General features: G+C 38.6%; 1 protein-coding gene across 1 annotated transcript in view; it reads left to right on the top strand.

Moving 5' to 3' along the window:
- The window catches only part of LOC124723145 (protein unc-79 homolog), an 868,025-nt gene that overhangs the window by 32,133 nt on the left and 815,583 nt on the right, over positions 1-20,309 (top strand). Inside the window, exon 6 of the mRNA XM_047248336.1 lies at positions 18,897-19,082. Coding sequence (XP_047104292.1) covers positions 18,897-19,082 — 186 coding nt within the window. The remainder of the gene's footprint in view (positions 1-18,896; positions 19,083-20,309) is intronic.

Genomic DNA, 20,309 nt, shown 5'->3' with positions numbered 1-20,309 from the left:
TCAGCCTACAGTGCCATCTTAACCAGTAACATTGTTACATCAGAAGCCCATGCATGGTCTTTTTGTGAAGAGCAACTATAGTTGAGAAACACACGCAAACAGTTGTGTACTTTTTGTGTGTCTATCCATCCATCCATCATTCAGCCTTTCTTATGATGAGGTGTGGCTTTTCCTCCCAATCGTTCTTTGAATTGTCATTAGAGGCATATATAATGTCATCATAAAATAAATCCGCTTGACATTAAAACTTTGTCAGACTATGACTTGAACCTGGAAATTTCATGGCATGTCATTCTTTTATTTGCTCAACAGTAGATTGGTAATTTGTTTGAAATAGAGCATTTTTTAGCATTTAAAGAAACTTCTATTTATGTAAAATTTTTTGTTATTCCCTAGAGTATATATCTTCCTCGGTTATGAATTATTATTGTGAGTTGTATGATTGGAAGTTGAATTGGGCAGTGTTTTTGGATTATTCTAACATAAAAAAAACTGAAATGACACTTGTGAACTACACTACTGGCCATTAAAATTGCTACACCATGAAGATGATGTGCTACAGATTCGAAATTTAACCAACAGGAAGAAGATGCTGTGATATGCAAATGATTAGCTTTTCAGAGCATTCACAGAAGGTTGGCACCAGTGGCGACACCTACAACGTGCTGACATGAGGAAAGTTTCCAACCGATTTCTGATGGGGACATTTGCAAGACAACAAACATCTGCACGAACAGTTCGACGTTTGCAGCGGCATGGACTATGAGCTCGGAGACTATGGCTGCAGTTACCCTTGACGCTGCATCACAGACAGGAGCGTCTGTGATGGTATACTCAATGACGAACCTCGGTGCACGAATGGCAAAACATCATTTTTTCTAATGAATCCAGGCTCTGTTTACAGCATCATGATGTTCGCATCCATGTTTGGCGACATCGCGGTGAACGCACATTGGAAGCGTGTATTCGTTGTCACCATACTGGCGTATCACCTGGCATGATGGTATGGGGTGGCATTGGTTACACGTCTCGGACACCTCTTGTTCGGATTGACGGCACTTTGAACAGTGGATGTTACATTTCAGATGTGTTATGACCTGTGGCTCTACCCTTCATTTGATCCCTGTGAAACCCTACATTTCAGCAGGATAATGCACGACCGCATGTTGCAGGTCTTGTACGGGCCTTTGGGGATACAGAAAATGTTCGACTGCTGCCTTGACCAGCACATTCTCCAGATCTCTCACCAATTTAAAATGTCTGGTCAATGGTGGCTGAGCAACTGGCTTGTCACAATATGCCAGTCACTACTCTTGATGAACTGTGGTATCGTGTTGAAGCTGCATGGGCAGCTGTACCTGTACACGCTATCCAAACTCTGTTTGACTCAATGCCCAGGCGTATCAAGGCCATTATTATGGCCAGAGGTGGTTGTTCTGGGTTCTGATTTCTCAGGATCTATGCTCCCAAATTGCGTCAAAATGTAATCACATGTCAGTTCTAATATAATATATTTGTCCAATGAATACCCGTTTATCATCTGCATTTCTTCTTGTTGTAGCAATTTTAATGGCCAGTAGTGTAAGTAACCAATTCAGGATTTTATGGCAATGCATGGCAAATTATAAGAGGCTTGTGATGAATTCTCCGCTGTACGTAGCCCGCTCAAGGGTTAACACAATGGTGCTTATCCATTAACGTGAAACTTTCACATTATACTGTTTGATACATCATGAAAAACTAACTGGTCATCATGAATATTGTCACATACTAATTTACCCATTATCTCAGAGAAATGCAGCAGTGGCAACATTATGCAGTAACTTACTTACATGTGGACAGATACTACATAAAAGATGATGTTTCCCTGTCATGGTCATTAGTCCAATGAATTGCATCACTGGAAATGATGAGATCAAAAAATTGTGGCAAGAACCCAGTCAAGATTCATTGCTATCCCAGTGGTTTAAATGGATCCACCATACTTGCTACGTGTGTGACTGACATTCTGTTGGTGAAAGAATCACTTTGATGCGTTAGATTTTCAACAATATGCTCCTTCATACATTTCACAGATTTGCCTTTTGTTGACATCAACAAATGGCAAACAATGCAGTACCATTCAGTGATTAAAACAAATTATATAATTTATGTTCTATGTTTATTTTAAATAAAAGTAATACACACAGAATAACTATGTTGCAACTTCTTTCTTTGTAACCCTTATAGAAGTATTTTGGAAAACCCAGAATAACATGATACCATGCAGAAATTCACCTGTTCCAGTGTTTTTACATTTACACAAATGAAGAGAAATGTGGAACAGTACACACAAATGTCTTATTGCAGGATCAAAAGGCACAGTGGTACTGTTACATTGATCAGTTGAATCCTGTGGCCACTAGAAATGATGGGAAGTGAAATGGCTATAAACTGCAGAGAAAATAAGTAAGGTACTGAGGTTAATCATGAGGATACACATTTGTAGAGGAGGACACTTGTCTTAGAAGACCATACTAATCTATATAAAGAACACTGTAATATATGTAAATGAGGTTAATCATAAGGAAACAAGTGTGAGTTTAGGGGACAGCTAAAGATGTCAGCCACAAGAAGAATGAAAGTAACCATCCTTTGGCTAACTAACTTGTTTAACAATTGTGTAATACAAGGTGGAATTACCCGTATATGATGAGGATCTGAGATTATTATTATTAAAAAAGGCAAATATAAATATTCCACTCAAATTTATAGGCTGATTTGTTTGTTAAATACCTGAGGAAAGCTGCTGATATGACTTACATAAGAGACTTGCAGCACATAGGACACTGAAAAGAATGAACAAAAATCAATAGTTTTCTGTAATGGAAAATTGATTTAACTGCACATTTCATATATTATAAGATGCCCAGAGTAAATATGTGATTGGAATGATGATTGATATTAATGCCACATACTATGGAACATGGTGGCCCACTCATTTCTCAGTGTGCACTGAAAGTGCCAAAACAGCTTGAGGGATTGCTGTCATAGTTGAGTAGTGCATTGAACTTCACTGAAAGCTTTTATAGCTGACAGTGTAACGAAAGGTGTCCATGAAGGTCAAATTATGGTCAGATTTTCTGAAACATGATGACTTAACTGCTTCTGGATGCCATAAGAAATAGCTGTTTTGTTGTCAGAGTCGTCACATACAGACACAATCTTACTTTAATAACATCTAGGCAGGTGTGTCAGTTGACACAGTATACTGTGGAATCAATACAGAGGTGGTGCTCTAAAAATAAACTAAGTAGAAAATATCAAAACATTGTAACTGATGTGGAAAGACAATGTATCCGGAACCAGAAACTCCACTGTAAGACTATATAACAAACTTTATTCAAGCACTGCCTGACAAAAAAGTACCAAAAAGTGGAGAAGGAAACAAAACGAAACATCACAGGTTGAGAGGCAATGTGATGATATTGTAGTGATTAGAAAATTGAGTTAAATTTACAAAGAACTCGGCAGTATGAGCTCGCGTGTCAGTATGACATCATACCCTCTGGACTGCATGAATGCACACACTGATTCCATTGGGAAGAGTGTCAGAAAGCTGTTGTATCCACTCTTGAGGCAATCTGGTCCACAACAGTTGTAACTGGTCCTTGATATCCGGGGTATTGGCATTGGGACATAATTAACATCCAAGTTGCATTTTCTTTTGGGGCAGATCTGGGGTGTCTTGCTGACCACTGGAATAGCACATCACAGCACAGACAGTTCACAGAGACATGTACCATATGTGGATGAGAACTGTCATGTTGGAAATGCTGTCACATGAGAGTTAATAAATGAGAACACAGGATGGCTGTACTGTACCATTTCGCTGTCAGAGTTCCCCTCAGCCACTACCAGCCATGACTTGAAGTCATGCCCAATCACTCCCCACACCATGACATCAATAGCAACACTGCTGTGCCTCTCCAAAACGTTGTAATAACAGGATCTCTCACTAGATTGCTGCCATATTTCTCACTAGGTTGCCACCATATTCCATGACAATAATCATCTGGCATAGTGCAGAACCACAAGTCATCACTGAACACAATGCATCACCATTCATCAGTGGTCTGTGCTTTTTGATCGTGGAACCACTCCAGATGCAGCATTGTCTGGTGTTAATGGCAGCCTACACATGGAACAGTAATTCCATAGTCCAGCTGCTGCTATTTTCCAATCAGTGGTGCAGGATGACACAGAATTTTGCAGGGAGTCCATTACTTGTTCTCAGATGGCAGGCGTAGATGTGATGGGGCCACGATGTACTTGGTGCACAATATGGTGACTCTCCTTTGTGGTGATCATACAGAACCTTGACAATACCTATGCTTGCCCTCATGTTCCCATGCAGTCCACTATCGGACTACTGTCACATCCAAATGCTCCATAAATCTGGATATTGCATGATTTTACCACTCGGCCAAATGAAGACTCACATTGAATCCACTTTCAAATTCTGTCAGCTGGTGATAATACTGTCTCATACGGGTACGCAGCTTCTCCATGTCCATTGCACTGATCACCCTTTGTCTGAAGTGTTCATGCTCCTTATATGCCCTTCCCAGCCTGGTAACAACATTTTGTGCTGTTGTTTTTTTTCCTGTCACAGAGAAATGCAACACCAATCATTTATACTCTTTGCCAATGGTGTGTATGTGTACAAATTTATGTTGACATCAGACCATATCTGCTGGGTGTTTCACTCTTTTTGTCAAGCTGTGTATATTGGGTCTATCTCAATGAAAATTCTCATACAACCACTGAAGTGAAGCAAGTAAAAAACTCTCCCCTGATTTATGAAAACTATTCATAAAGTAACTTCTGATTTCATATAGCTTTTGTAATAGGAGAGATAGTGGTGCCGCTCTTGTGGTGGAATACACCCCAGACCAGCATGCTGTGAGCGGTGGAGAATCAAAGCCATGTCTTTGTCCCTTGCCGAGCCACGTGCTTTCAAAATTTGTGTTGCTATCACAAGACCTGCCAGTTTTGAGGTACATTGTGTAATAAGGTTTCTTCTGCCAAAATACTGTAAAGCTATCAAAATCTGTCATTAACTTTGTGTACTTTATGGGCTGGACATGATGAGTGGAGGTGGGGGAAGACAATGGTGTCATATATTCAAAACTGGGCAAATCAGTGTCCAAGATGATGAGAAAAGTAGTTGACTAAGTATCTTAAATGCAAACCTTATTTGTTTAGTTGATGAAAGGGTTAGAGAAAACCGAAGATTCACAATCTTTGAGCTTTGTATCCATTTTTGAAGATTAGTCATACTCTTCTGCACAAAATGATTACTGAATATTTGGCTACTGGAAATTTAATACCAGGAGGGTACCTTAACTAATTTCTGATGAACAAAATCCTCAGTGTATGACAACAGCATTGTCCTCTCTTGTGTGTTGCAAAAACTTTCCTCGACAAAATTGTACCGGAGATGAGAAATGTGTCTAGTATGTGAATGCAGAAACAAAACTTCAGTGAGTGCAGTGGGGCCATACTTGATCACCAGAAAAACCTACAGTGTGTCTTAAAACAATTTCCAGCCTGAAACTCATGGCAGCTGTCTTCTGGGACAGAAGAGGAATTTTGTTAGTAGAGTTATTGGAGAGAAATGCCACAATTAAGGCTGAAAGTTACTGTGACACACTAACAAACTTGAGAAGGGCCAGTCAAACAAAACATTGCGTGTTCAGCATGATTTTCCTTCACGACAGCCTCACCCGCATACAGTATGACTTACTGCAACCAAACTGCAAGAGTTCAAATTAGATGGATCACCCTCCCTACAGCACTGATTTGGTGCCTAGTGATTATTATCTCTTCATGCATGTGAGGAAATGACGTGGCTCAAAGCATCTGAACATCATTGTTATAGGTTGGTTTCAATTGTAATGGCAGACTTCTACAATTGTGGAATTCCAAAGCACATCCATATTTTATGTTTAGGATGTTTGGGCAAAACAAAAACCTATGTCAATGTGGGGCTTGTAAAAACTGCTGAACATATGGAACTTCCTGGCAGATTAAAACTGTGTGGCGGACCGAGACTTGAACTTGGGATCTTTGCCTTTCGCGGGCAAGTTCTCTACCCAAGTTTGAGTCTCAGTCCGGCACACAGTTTTAATGTGCCACGAAGTTTCACATCAGTGCACACTCTGCTGCAGAGTGAAAATCTCATTCTGCTGAACATATGGTTTTAAAATGCAGCAACTCAAAAGTAGCCAAAAATCTGCAGAATATTTTGATTTAAGAAAGCATGAGACAATTAAATAGGCAAAAAGACAAGGTCTTGTAAAAATCCTTGGATAACATGCAAGATATTGAATTTAACTTATGATAGAATAAAATATAAAAGTGAAGCAGGCAAAAGGAATACAGACATTTAGAAAAATGAGATTAGCAGAAAGTGAAAAGTAGGAATGACTAAAGGACAATTGCAAAGCTGTAGAAGAATGTATGACTGTGTGAAAGATAGATGCTGTCTATATGGGAATAAAAGAGTCTCTTGGAGAAAAGTAAGGTACCTGTATGAATATTAAATAGCTCAGATGGCAAGCCAGTACTAAGTAAAGAAAGGATACTGAACAGTGGAAGGAATATGTCAGAGAGCAACACCAAGGAAATAAAATTGAAATCAATATTATGGAAAGGAACGAAGAAGTAGATGAAGATGAGATAGGAGATTTGATTGTGCAAGAAGAATTTAACAGAGCACTGAGGGACCTAAGCTGAACAAGGCATGTGGAAAAAGACAACCTTCTCTCATAATTATTGAAATGTTTGAGGGAACATACCATAACAGAGTTATTCCACCTAATATGCAAGATATATGAGACAAGTGAAATAACGTGAGACTTCAAGAAAAATGTAACAATTGCAGTTCCAATGAAGGTAGATGCTAATAGAAGTGAATATTTCTGAACCAACAGTTCAACTATTGCAGGATATTACATGAGAATGGAATGGCAGATAGAAGCTGAACTTGGAAAAGATCAATTTTGTTTCCAGAGAAATGTAAAAAAACACAAGGCAATACAGACAACTTCTTTCAGGAGAAAAAAATGCAAATCTTCTATTAGCATTTGTAGATCTAGGGAAAGCTTTTGATGATATTCACTGGGATACACTCTTTGAAATGCTGAAAGTAGTAAGAAAAAATGGCAGGGAGTGAAAGTTGTTCTGCAACTTGTACAGAAACCAGACTGCAGGTATAAGATGTGAAGGACTTCAAGGGGGAAGCAGTAACTTAGAGGAGAGTGTAGCACAGTTGTAGCCTATCCCCAATGTTATTCATTCTGTAAATTGAACAAGCAGTAAAGGTTGTAGATGATTCCCAGGGAACAGCAAAAGGTAGTGAAGATGTAAAACAAGGAATGATGAAGATGAGAGTATCTTGCAGAAGTAACTTCATTCATGGATAAGTTAAAACTTTAGCTATAAGTTAGGTCTAGTACTAATTTAATGTCTGAATACTAGATGTATGTTTGCTGTAAATCTTGAGCAAATTTTGTAGTTGCTACAAAGTTGACAACCTTGTGTAATTATAAATCACCATATAAATCTATAGGATGAGTCCTCGGAGTTCTCTGCAATAAATAAATAAATTTCTTCCAGATTTTCCATCACTAATGACCACATCATTTATCAGATGTTATACATTTTCTTCATGTCTGCCTCCATCTCTTCCTGGTGAACCAGGAGACTTTTAACACTAACAAACATAGGGGGAAAAATGCTTCATCTACAACTACATGGCTAATCTGCCAATCACCCTTAAGTGTCTGGCAGAAGGTTCGTCAAACTACATTAACGCTAATTATCTATTATTTCACTCTCGAACAGAGTGCAAAAAAAAAAAAAAAAAAAAAAAAAACAAACACCTACCTTTTTCAGTGCAAGCTCTGATTTCCCTTATTTTTTATGATTGCCGGTGTCAAAAAATATTTTCCAATTTGGAGGACATAGCTGGTGATTTAAATGTAATGAGAAGATTCTGCTACAACACCTTTATTTTAATGATTTCCATCCCAAACCTTGAATTCTATCCGTGATGCTCTCTCCCCTATTGCTCAATAATGCAAAACGTACTGCCTTTCTTTGAACTTTCTCAATGTACTCCATTAATCCTATCTGGTAAGGACCCCACACCATGCAGCAGTACTCCAAAAGAGGACAGACAAGAGTAGTGTAAGGCAGTCTCTTTAACTGATCTGTTGCATCTGGCAAGTGTGCTGCCAATAAAATGCAGTATTTAGTTTGCCTTCCCCACAACATTTTCTATGTTTTCTTTCCAGTTTAAGTTATTTGCAGTTGTAATTCCAAGGTATTTAGTTGAATTTACAACCTTTAGATTTGATTGTTTTATCATGTAACTGAAGTTTTAACAGATTCCGTTTAGCACTCATGTGGATGGCCTCACTCTTTTCATTATTTAGGGTCAACTGCCAATTTTTGCACCATATGTGTATCTTATCTAAATCATTTTGCAATTGGTTTTGATCTTCTGATGACTTTACTAGATGATAAATGCTTGCATCATCTGCAAACAATCTAAGACAGCTACTCAGATTGTCTCTTAAATCATATAAGGAACAGCAGAGGGCCTATAACACTACCTTGGGGAACGTCTGAAATCACTTCTGTTTTTCTTGATGACATCAGTTGCTATGAACTGTGATCTCTCTAACAGGAAATCAGTAATCCAGTTGCATAACTGAGACGATATTCCATAAGCATGCAATTTGATTACTATCCGCTTGTGATGTATGGTGTCAAAAGCCTTCTGGAAATCTAAAAATATGGAATCAGTGTTAAATCCTTTGTCATTAGGATTCAACTCTTTGTATGAGAAAGGAACTAGTTGTGTTTCACAAGAACGATGTTTTCTAAATCTGTGTTGACTGTGTGTGAACAGACTGTTGTCTTTGAGATAATTCATAATGTTTGAACATGCTATATGTTCCAAAATCCTGCTGCATGTCAGTGTTAATGATATGGGCTGTAATGTAGTGCATTACTCCTGTTGCCTTTTTTGAATATTGATGTGCAACTGTCCAGTCTTTGGGTATGGATCTTTTGTTGAGTGACCAGTTGTATATCGTTTTTAAATATGGAGCTATTTCATCAGCATACTCTGAAAGTAAGGTAATTGGTAGACAGTCTCGACCAGAAGACTTGCTTTCATTAAGTGATTCAAGTGGCTTCACTACTCTGAGGTTATCTACTTCTAAGTTACTCATGTTGGCAGCTGTTCTTGATTCGAATTCTGAAATATTTATTTTGTCTTCTTCGGTGGAGGAATTTTGGAAAGCTGTGTCTAGTAACGCTGCTTTTGCAGCAGTGTCATCAATAGTATTTCCATTGTTTTTGTGCAGAGAAGGCGTTGACTGTGTCCTGCCACTAGCATACTTTACGTATGACCAAAATCTCTTTGGATTTTCTACCAGGTTTCAAGACAAAGTTTCATTGTGGAAACTATTATAAGCGTCTTGCCTTGAAGTCTGTACAGATTTTGAGTTTCTGTAAAAGATAGCCAATCTAGGGGATTTTACATTCATTTGAATTTGACATTCTTTTTTATTGTTTCTGCAACAGTGTTCTGACCTGTTTTGTGTACCATGGGAGATCAGCTCTGTTGTTTGTTAATTTATTTGGCATAAATCTCTCAATTTCTGTCGATACTATTTCTTCGAATTCAAGCCACATCTGGTCTACACTTGCATTGTTCAGTTGGAAGGAATGGGGATTGTCTCTCAGGAAGGCATTAAGTGAATTTTTATCTTATTTTTTGAATAGATATATTTTTTGTTTATTTTTCGTGGATTTGGGAGTTACGGTATTCAGTCTCGCTTAGACAATGCTGTGTTCACTAATCCATGTATCCATTTTGAGGCTCATTATTAGCTTAGGATTCCATTATAATGTCAATTCTTTGCAAGTGTGATAGTTTATATTCACTGAACATATAGTTTATGTTGATTGAACATACATTTCCATCTCTTGAAATTCTTCCTCATCTACAATACATAATGCAACATTTTATGTAATTTATTAACTCTCTTAAGACTTATTATCTTTTCATAAATCATTAGTCATATGCATACAGTCTTCCTGTCTTTTTATTTCTCATTATATGGAAGTCCCTAGATTTGTTCAAGAAAGTTTTAAAATAAAGCAACAATTTTTCTGTGAAATGTGACTTGACTGTTAATTTACAGTATGCCTCCTGTCACTGTTTCACGGATGAGTTTCACTTCAAAAATGAATTTACAAGAGACAATTAAGTTTGTAAAAGACATTTGCATACTGAAAGAAAGTGCGGTTGTTGACATTTAATGTAATGTGAAAATGTTGACTGTTTACTTGATGGACAATCTACTTGATGTTTATTGTTCAACATGTGCTGCTATTCTTAACCCTTTGACTGAGATGAGTAAGACATGGGAGCCATGCCGTGGGTGGTGCATTATCATGAGGCTTGGTGTACCCCAGAGTGTGGATACTTTCGAAGCACTTGACATTTGTATTGTCTCTATTTATTTCAGCGTTTGAACAGGCACAGGGATAGTTTGGAGTATTTGTTTACACTGCGTACATTCATTTATGATGCATTTTTATTGACCAGGCATTTAAACATGTTTTCATCTAGGGTATATCTCTAAATCCTGTCAATACTTGCTTAAACTAGATTGACCAGGCAGTTAAACATGTTTTCAGCTAGGGTATATCTCTACATCCTGTCAGTACTTGCTTAAACTAGATTATTTACTGCTACTGTTTTTTTCTTTCTTTTTCTTTTTGTTAAGTTTCAAAATAAGGAGATGCAAAGGGAGTTTTTTTTTCATTCATTAGAATACTATTTAGTGTCAAGTGCCACCTGTTGGTTTTACAGTAAAGCATTAAATGTGGCAAGTGTCTACTGATAGAATTGACGTTGACATGGCAGTGAAGCCATGTACTGTAAACTGATGTGTCATTAGTTAGATTTAAAGCAAGTGGTGAAGCACAGGTTTTTTCCGGAAAGTAATACATTGCATTTCTTTTTTTTATTATTTCTCAGATAGGTTCAATAACTTAAAATTCTTTGAAGTATGACCATTCTGCATCAATACATTTTTTCCAGAGCAATTTCCATGCATCAGAAGTTTTCTGGAACTCCTCAATTGGGATGCTGTTCAGGGAAGCCATCAATGTAGCCTGCACATGTCCATCAACTCGAGATGCTTTCCTTTGAGGTCCCTTATCAGCCAAGGAAACAGAAAAAGTCCTCCAGGGCAAAGTCAGGAGTATAGAGTGGCTGTGGCACTGTTGTCATACTATAGGTCAGGTAGGCCATGACGAGAAAGCCGATGTGAGCCGGTGCCCTGTTATGCAGTTTCCACAATGCGCAAAATTCCTTTCAGACGTGAGCAACCCTATGATTCAGTCTCTGGAGCACTGCCTTGTAGAATTGAGGATTGATGGCCTGTTCAGGGGGGTAAAAACTCGTGGTACACTATCCCCTTTGCATAAAAAAAAAAACAATGAGCACGGACTTGACCCGTGACTTGCTCATGTGAGCCTTTTTCTGGCACTGCGACCATGTCACGTGCCATTCCACACCCTACCTCTGTGACTCCAGGTTGTACAGAAAGACCCATGACTCATCCCCAGTGATCACATTGTGCAGGAAATTGAGATCATCTTCACAGAGTTGCATAAGTTCTTCACACACTTCCACTCAGTGTTGCTGTTGCATGTCAGTCAAAAGTCTGGGCACAAGTTTTGTGCAAATCTTCCGCAAGGTCAAGTCTTCTGATACAGTCTCATGAACAACTATTTTCAGCAAGTCAAATATTTTGAACATCAAGTGAACACTCATTCAGTGGTCTGAATTCAGGAACTGGTGCATACGAGACACATGGTTGTCGGTTCACAATGTTGATGGGCCTCCCAAGGGGGTCTCATTGGCAACCTCCTCCAAACATCATGTGCCTCCTGTTTGACTGTGACCTGTAAAGGCAATCACCCCAAAGGCTTGCTTAAGCATTCCAAAAGTTTACAGTGGTGTCTTGTTGAGCTTCATGCAAAAGTTTCTAGCATAGCATTGCTCTAAAGCTATCTCCATAATAAGTTCAACACAACCACTACATAGAGGTTCATGGAAGAAGCCATCCTAACCCTTCAGGAGCACAGAGGCAATTGAGTCACTTACTGCTCAAAAGTTAAAGAGTCCCCCCCACCCTCCCCAACTGGTCCAACTGCTTTGCAGCGTATAGTCGCATAACAAAAAATTGCATCACATTACTTTCCGGACGCGTCCTGTATAATGAGAGTTTACTAGAAGTGCCTCTGTCTAACCATCACAAAAGTCAATCACAGCTAAGCAGTTAGCAAAGGCGATTCTCAAAACATCTACAGCAGTTAAGTACACTACAGTAATGTAGAAATGAACCACAACTGGGACTCATCACATTTCAGGTGGTGTGCAATTCACTACAGTCATGGTGTTATCTGCATGTAGATACATTCACTGATATGGACTCAGTTTTATAGTTTCTTTGAAATGAATATATCAAAACTTTTTAAAAAAGGGGAAAGAATTAACTATGTCATTACTTACATAATCTATTTTAATGAAGACAATGGCACTACAAAGTTCCACTGGAACCTCAAGTCTTCAAACCTAGATGTTTAATCTCAGAACCTAATGGAAAAATGATAACATGTGAAGAATGTAATGTATTATGGCAGTGCTTAATTCTTGGAGCATATTGTAAGTTCAAACACAATAAATTTCCTTGAGATGTAAAACCTTCTGTCCACATATCAGCATGGATTTAGAAAGCATTACTCATGCAAAACTCAGCTTGCCATTTTCTCACACAATCTTCTTCAAACCATGGATGAAAGGCAGCAAATTGCATATTTGTAGATTTTTGAAAACTATTTCGCACAGTGCCCACTGCAGACTGTTAAATCAAGGTCTGAGCAGGTGGAATAGGTTCCCAAATATATGAGTGACTTTAAGACTTCTGAAGTAATAGAATCCAGCACATTATTCTGTATGGGGAATGTTTATCAGATACAAGGGTATCATCAGGAGTGGTTCAAGGAAGTGTGATAGGACCACTCTTGTTTCCTATACACATAAACAATCTGACATATAAGGCAAGCAGCAATCTGTGACTGCTGATGACACTGTAGTGTATGGCAAAGTGTCATTGTTGTGGGACTGCAGGAAGACACAAGATGACTCAGACAGAATTTTTATGTGGTGTAATCAATGCCAGCTTGCCCTAAATGTAGAAAAATTTAAGCTAATTCAGATAAGTAGGAGAAACTATTCTGTAATGTTTGAATATGAGACTAGTGGTGTTGTGCTTGACACAGCTCGATTAAATATCTAAACATAATATTGCAAAGCAATATGAAATGGAATGTGCATGTAACGTCGTGAGTAGATAAGGCAAATGGCTTTCTATGGTTTATTGGAAGAGTCCTGGGAATGGCTTTGTATGGTTTATTGGAAGAATCCTGGGAAAGTGTAGCTAATATATAAAGGATACTGTGTATGCACTGAGGTGACAAAAGTCATGGGACAGCAATATACACCTGTACAGATTGTGGTAGTATCATATACACAAGGTATAAAAGGGCAGTGCATTGGTAGAGCTGTCATTTGTACTAAGGTGATTCATGTGAAAAGGTTTCCAATGTGATTATGGCTGCACGACAGAAATTAACAGACTTTGAATGCAGAATGATAGTTGGAGCTGGATGCATGGGACATTCCATTTCAAAAATCAGTAGAAAATACAATATTCCAAGATCCACAATGTCAAGAGTGTGCCGAGAATACTAAATTTCAGGTATTATCTTTCACCCTGGACAATGCAGTAGCTGGCAATGTGCGACGTACAACCAATGTTGCTGTTAGGACAGTGCAACAAAATTTAGCGTTAATTGGCTATGGCAGCAGACGATGGATATGAGTGCTTTTGTTAACAAGACGATGACATTTGCAACACCTCTTTCTGGATCATGACCATATCGGTTGTACCTTAGGCGACTGGAAAACCATAGTCTGGTCAGATCAGTACCGATTTCAGTTGGTAAGAGCTGATGGTAGGGTTCAAGAGTGGTGCAGACCCCACGAAGTCATGGACCCAAGTTGTCAAAAAGGCGTACAAGCTGGTGGTGGCTCCACTATGGTGTGGGCTGTGTTTACATGGAATGGACTAGATTCTCTGATCCAACTGAACTGATCATTGACTGTAAATGGTAATGTTTGGCTACTTGGAGGCCATTTGCAGCCATTCAACAGTTTCTTGTTCCCATGACAATGTGACATGTCTGTGGGCCACAATTGTTCACAGCAGAGTTAAGATCATTCTGGTCAGTTCAAGCAAATGATTTGGCCATCCAGGTCACCAGACACGAATCCCGTCAAAAATTTATGGAACATTATTGAGAGGTTAGTTAGTGCACAAAGTCCTGCACCAGCAACAATTTCGCAGTTACGGATAGCTATAGAGGCAGCACAGTTCAATATTTCCATAGGGGAGTTCCAACGACTTGTCAAGTCCTTGCCATGTCGAGTTGCTGCACAACACCAGGCAAAAGAAGGTCCGGCACAATATTAGGAGGTATCCTGTGACGTTTGTCACTCAGTGTACAGGCTGTCCCAGAAGGAACGGTCAATGTCAAGGGTATGACAGGGATGATCATTCGGAATGAAAAACTTCATATGGACATAAGCCCTATTTCAAATGGTTTCAGAGCTATAATGCATTTAATGTACTTTGTTATGTATTTTCTGTATTATTCGGTTCAGTGTCAGGTTTACACATGTAGATATGTACAACCATTAGTAAACATTACAGCATGTGTATGTTACAAAGTATCAGCTGAAAAATACATGTTTTTAACACATTAACCTCTAAGCATTATCATACATGTCACATTGCAGTTGTTGTACAGTTCATAATAAAAGTTCAAATACCTGCCGTCAACAAACTGCCTATTGGCTTCTGTCTTGGGTTCTTTGGCCGACGTTCATCTAATGATCTTTCTGACGTTTCGGCAGCACGAGTGGCTGGCATTGTCAAAGCTTCACCCTCCATCGCCAGTGGTGAACTGGAGCCGAGCTCGCGGGCGCAGACTATATGTACCTGGCGCGCCAATGTCCGAGGGCTTCTCCGCGGTCATTTCCGGTGCGGTTCTCCTCTTGCTACCTGCGATGGTCGTTTGCTGCAGTACGGGAAGCCAGGATCCGTTTACCTTAAGGCTCTCCTCTTTTTTGTTCAAACTGTTCGCGTGTTGCGAACAGTTTGAACTGTTCGCAACACGCGAACAGTTTGAAAAAGAAAGAGGAGAGCCTTAAGGTAAATGGATCCTGGCTTCCCGTACTGCAGCGAATGACCGTCGCAGGTAGCAAGAGGAGAACCGCACCGGAAATGACCGCGAAGAAGCCCTCGGACATTGGCACGCCAGGTACATATAGTCTGCGCCCGCGGTCTCGGCTCCAGTTCACCACTGGCAATGGAGGGTGAAGCTTTGATAATGCCAACCACTCGTGCTGGCAAAACATCAGAAAAATCATTAGATGAACGTCGGCCAAAGAACCCAAGACAGAAGCCAATAGGCAGTTTGTCAACAAGTGGCCTCGAAAGCCTCAACAATTTTGTACCTGCTGTCAACTTCAGTGGATCTGTGCACTCGTAGGATACCACATTGTGTTTCTTGTTGGAATGCCTCTGCACAGTCCCTAAATGAAAGCAGTAGGGTTCATTACAGGACCTCGCATGTTTAGGTTTCATTTGTACATGTCAGACTTCATCCTGCCACATAGAGAGAAGTCTAATGGCATAGGGTCTGGCAATCTTGGCAGCCAATTAATTGTTGGGTGGATAAGGCACATACATGCACACCACTAACCCAAAAGCAAATCTACATTAATGTGTTCTGCCTTGGAAACCATTTGGAATAGGGCATATGCCCATATGAAGTTTTTGCTTCAAATGTGCATCCCTATCATATCCCTGAATACTGACCATTCCTCCTGGGACTCCCTGTGGAATACTAATGTGACCCATTCTTGAGTACTGCTTGAGTGTTTGGGATTCCCTCAAGGTCAGTTTAAAAGCAGACATTGAAGCAGTTCAGAGGTGTGCTGTTAGATTTGTTATCGGTAGGTTCAACCAACATGCCAGTATTCAGGTATGCTTTGTGAACTAAAATGGGATGCCTGGAGGGAAGACAGTGTTCTTTTCTTGAAATACTGTTAAGGAAATATGGAGAAGCAGCATTTGAGGCTGACTAGAAAATGATTCTCTGGCTGCCAAAATATATTTTGTGTAAGGAATATTTCTACTTTGTTTCCCTGGTATTTTCTTTGTGATTAATAAGCCTTTGGTCTACAGATGTAACATAAATGTATGTGTTACAGTGTCTGGGACATGTTGTGTAATTCGTACATCATAAGAGCATGTGACTGAGATCACAGCATATTATCTCAAGTCTTCTCCAATTTCTGTGTTGCTTTGCATATGTGTAATACAGGCAGGCATGAGAAAGATTTTATAAGTGGACTTAAATGGTTGTAGTCTCTTCTCCCTTGGTAAAACCATGAGTTCATAGTCTCAAACTAAAAAAATAGTTTTGATATTCTAATCACATTTAACAATAATGAATGCGACACCATAGGTTTTCAGATTCTCTAATATGCACATTTATTTTCCCCTCAACACAGTGTCAAGCAATGACCGGTCTCTAACAATAAATCTTGAAAAATCTGCCCCATTAGCTTTTATGCAAAACAATGTCATTAACCAGCCAAGTACAATACCCTTATATCTTGACATTAGAAACAAAACTCACTTTCATTGGTAGCTTGTATAACTAGTTCCATACTGTTGCCATTACTTAGTTTGTGTTCACAGAACACTGCTGTATAGTTCACGTAGCTCTCTCTAACATAGTTTGATTAATTGTCTGCTAAATGACATTCAATAATTAATGACAGAGACCATATTGAGTCATTCAAAACAGAACAATAGTAGCATGGCACATTAGTAGGATGGATTTTCTGCCTCTGCAGCATAGTGTGCATTGTATGAAACTTCCTGGCATATTAAAACTTGGGTACTAGACCAAGACTCAAACTCAGGACCTTTGGCTTTTGCGGGCAAGTACTCTACCTACTGAGCTACCCAAGCATGACTCGCAACCCCTCCTAACAGCTTTACCTCCACCACTACCTCATCTCCTAACTTCCAAACTTCACAGAAGTTCTCCTGAATTCATTCTGGAAACATGCTTCCACGCTGTGGATAAGCCACGTCTCCACAATATCCTTTCTTCCAGGATCCAGGAGTGCTAGTCCTGAAAGTTTTGCAGAAGAGTTCATGTGAAGTTTGAAAGGTAGAAGATGAGGCACTGATGGAAATAAAGCTGTAAAGACAGCTCATGAGTTGTGCTTGGATGGCCCAGTCAGTTGAGCACTTGCCTGCAAAAGGCAAAGGTTGCCAGTTTGAGTCTTGGTCCAGAACACAGTTTTAGTCTACCACGAAGTTTCACAACACATTAGTAGTTTGTGCACATACGTGTCACAAAGAAAACATGCTAATTATTGAACAATTTTCCAAGGAAATACTTTTTATGTACATAGATGTTACTTGTATGAATATGACCTGCAGAGCACTACATAATATATACCGAATGGATGCAAACTTTCATAGAGACTGAGTATTTTTCGGTGGAGGGTAGTATTTATAGACTGATGTACAGATATTTTGTGATCTCAATTAGTTTATAAAACTGCAGAGGAAAAATTTACTGATGTAGATGATGTATAGATTCCAATAATTATTTGCCTTAACTAAAGGATAGCTGATGAGAAAAGTATAAAAGTTCACAGTACTATTTGATTATCACACTGGAGGCCTCCATGATGGACATCCTATTTACACATACCGTTTTCATGTTCAAAATTTTTCTGATTTACGCAAATTCTTAATTGGAAGTTTAACTGCGTGATGAAGAGTATTATCTGGTTCAGATGAACTGGGGCAGCAGAGGTATACTGTTGTATCCTGGAATCTAATGGTCATAATGGCTCACTTGGCAGATTTCAATTGTGAATATTATTTAAGTTAATTATTTTTCAGAAAAATGAAACAAATTACCATAAAGAATGAAATCAGGACATTCTAACGAGTGTTGTCAATTCTCTCTGAACTGTTGATAGCTCGTATTAATTTTCATAAAGCATACTGTTGTAATGAGTTTGTTTACTAATTTTCTTAATTGAAAAGGTTTCAAACAAAGCTAAATGCACCTCTAGTATCAGCAGTTGGTAAATTCTGATGTGACTAATGAGATTACATAAAATACTTTGTAAATAAGAACTTGATCATTTCGTGTATATGTGGTATATGCCATACTTGTACAAGTATAATCAGCTGAATGACAAAGGGGGGAAAAAATATTAAAGAAGGAGCCGAATGGTAGCAAATGGGGTAATTCCACCTTGCCATGTGTAAATATTTCCTGATTTTTAAGTATAGCTATAAATGTTCCTATATGGTGAATGGTTTTTCTCAGTGTTTTAATAAGATAATTGAGTAACCCAGTTTGACTCTCTCTCTCTCACTCAACACCACACACACACACACACACACACACACACACACACACACACACACACACACACACGAAAGAGAGCACTGGAGACTATTTCTTACTTGTGTTTCATAATGAGTAGTTAATCATCACATAAATATACTTGTTTTCAGTTTTGTAAAGAAAAAAGAACTAATGTTGTTTCTGTAATTAAGTTATGCATAATAAAGTTCACAAATTTGCAGCTCATCATTGCCAGTTGTTGGAATGTTTGATGGCAACAAAGAAGAATGTAGTTAAAGATCTGCTTTGTGTAATAGCATATGGAACTTCAAGTGCTAGGTCATCAGCAGCAAAACTATTATTTTATTATTGGCCAACGTTCAACCCTGTCTTGTTTGATCGAAGAGTTGTTTTGCAGAAAGTTGCAAGTAAGTAATATGGATTTTTACTATCAGATTTAAAACCTGAACTCAAAGAATCTTATTCAAGGCGCCTAAGACATGGCATCATTAATGTGTACAAAAATACTTATTGCATGTGCACTTGTGATTTCTTTTTCAGTCTGCATGATATTTTAGCAAATAACTGTTCCATCCATCACAGTTAGACCAGTGCTGTTGAATTGTATCATCTAAGATGCCATTGTTTCTCTTGCTACTTTCCTTTCATTTTCACCACCACCACTGCCCTCTTCACCACAGCTGTGACTACATTTACTATTTGTTTGGCAATTGTTGGCACCAGGTTGTGAAGATTTTGGGCTAGATCTTGGACATGAACTCATTTAAGTTTCTTCAGCACTAGTTGGGACACTTTTGAGTGTTTCTCAGGCCCTGACTCATGTGTAATATGACTGAAAACAACTATAATATTGTCTGCTATGTATACTTATACAGCTACCATGTTGTGGTCCAAGAAATCTGTTGCTGAATTAAGGCTCTCCTAGTTGTCATTTCTGCAAAATAGCCATTGTCATTATTGTGTAACACAACGGTGGATATTGTGGGCTGTAAGAAATGTGTGGCATTTTTAGTCTTCAGATTGGTCTTTGATGTGCAAACCATCTACCTATCTGTGCAGTACATACACATACAACATGGTATGTGTCTATTTTCTTAGGGTGTATGTCTTCTTCAAGTACTTGATCATCTGGACGACCCTTTGTCACAAATGCTTCCACTATATTGGGAACTGCTGCCTGTTGCAGACATTCTCATTGGGTTTTTGTATAGATTTCCCAAAATTATTTTAAGCAACTGCTAAGATGATTCGTTATAGCAAATAATTCATAATAATACACCATGGTGATGTATTTGATTATTATTCATATAGTAAGATGACATTTCCATGCCATGTTATTATGACCCGTTGGAATAAAAATAATATATGCTCTCTCAAAAGTTGTAGCAATTGAATTAATTTATCAAATTTTATATTCCTATACTAAAGGTCGTAATAATGCTGCAAGATGTTTGTCCACTACATATAAACACACTCATTTACTGCTAGCATCATGAAACCACCAAATAATTTTTATGAGACCGTATAATCTTGGCATTTCAGCAGTGCTTTGGGTTTTTATTTTCATATAATTTGCAAGAGCTTCCTTACAATGGTAAGTTTTTGCTCTTGCTGCACGTAACTCATGAGATCAG

This window comes from Schistocerca piceifrons, chromosome X (assembly GCF_021461385.2).
Source record: "Schistocerca piceifrons isolate TAMUIC-IGC-003096 chromosome X, iqSchPice1.1, whole genome shotgun sequence".
Taxonomy (NCBI): domain Eukaryota; kingdom Metazoa; phylum Arthropoda; class Insecta; order Orthoptera; family Acrididae; genus Schistocerca; species Schistocerca piceifrons.
Note: the sequence above shows the minus strand (reverse complement) of the source record. Positions and strands in the feature narration are given on the sequence as shown.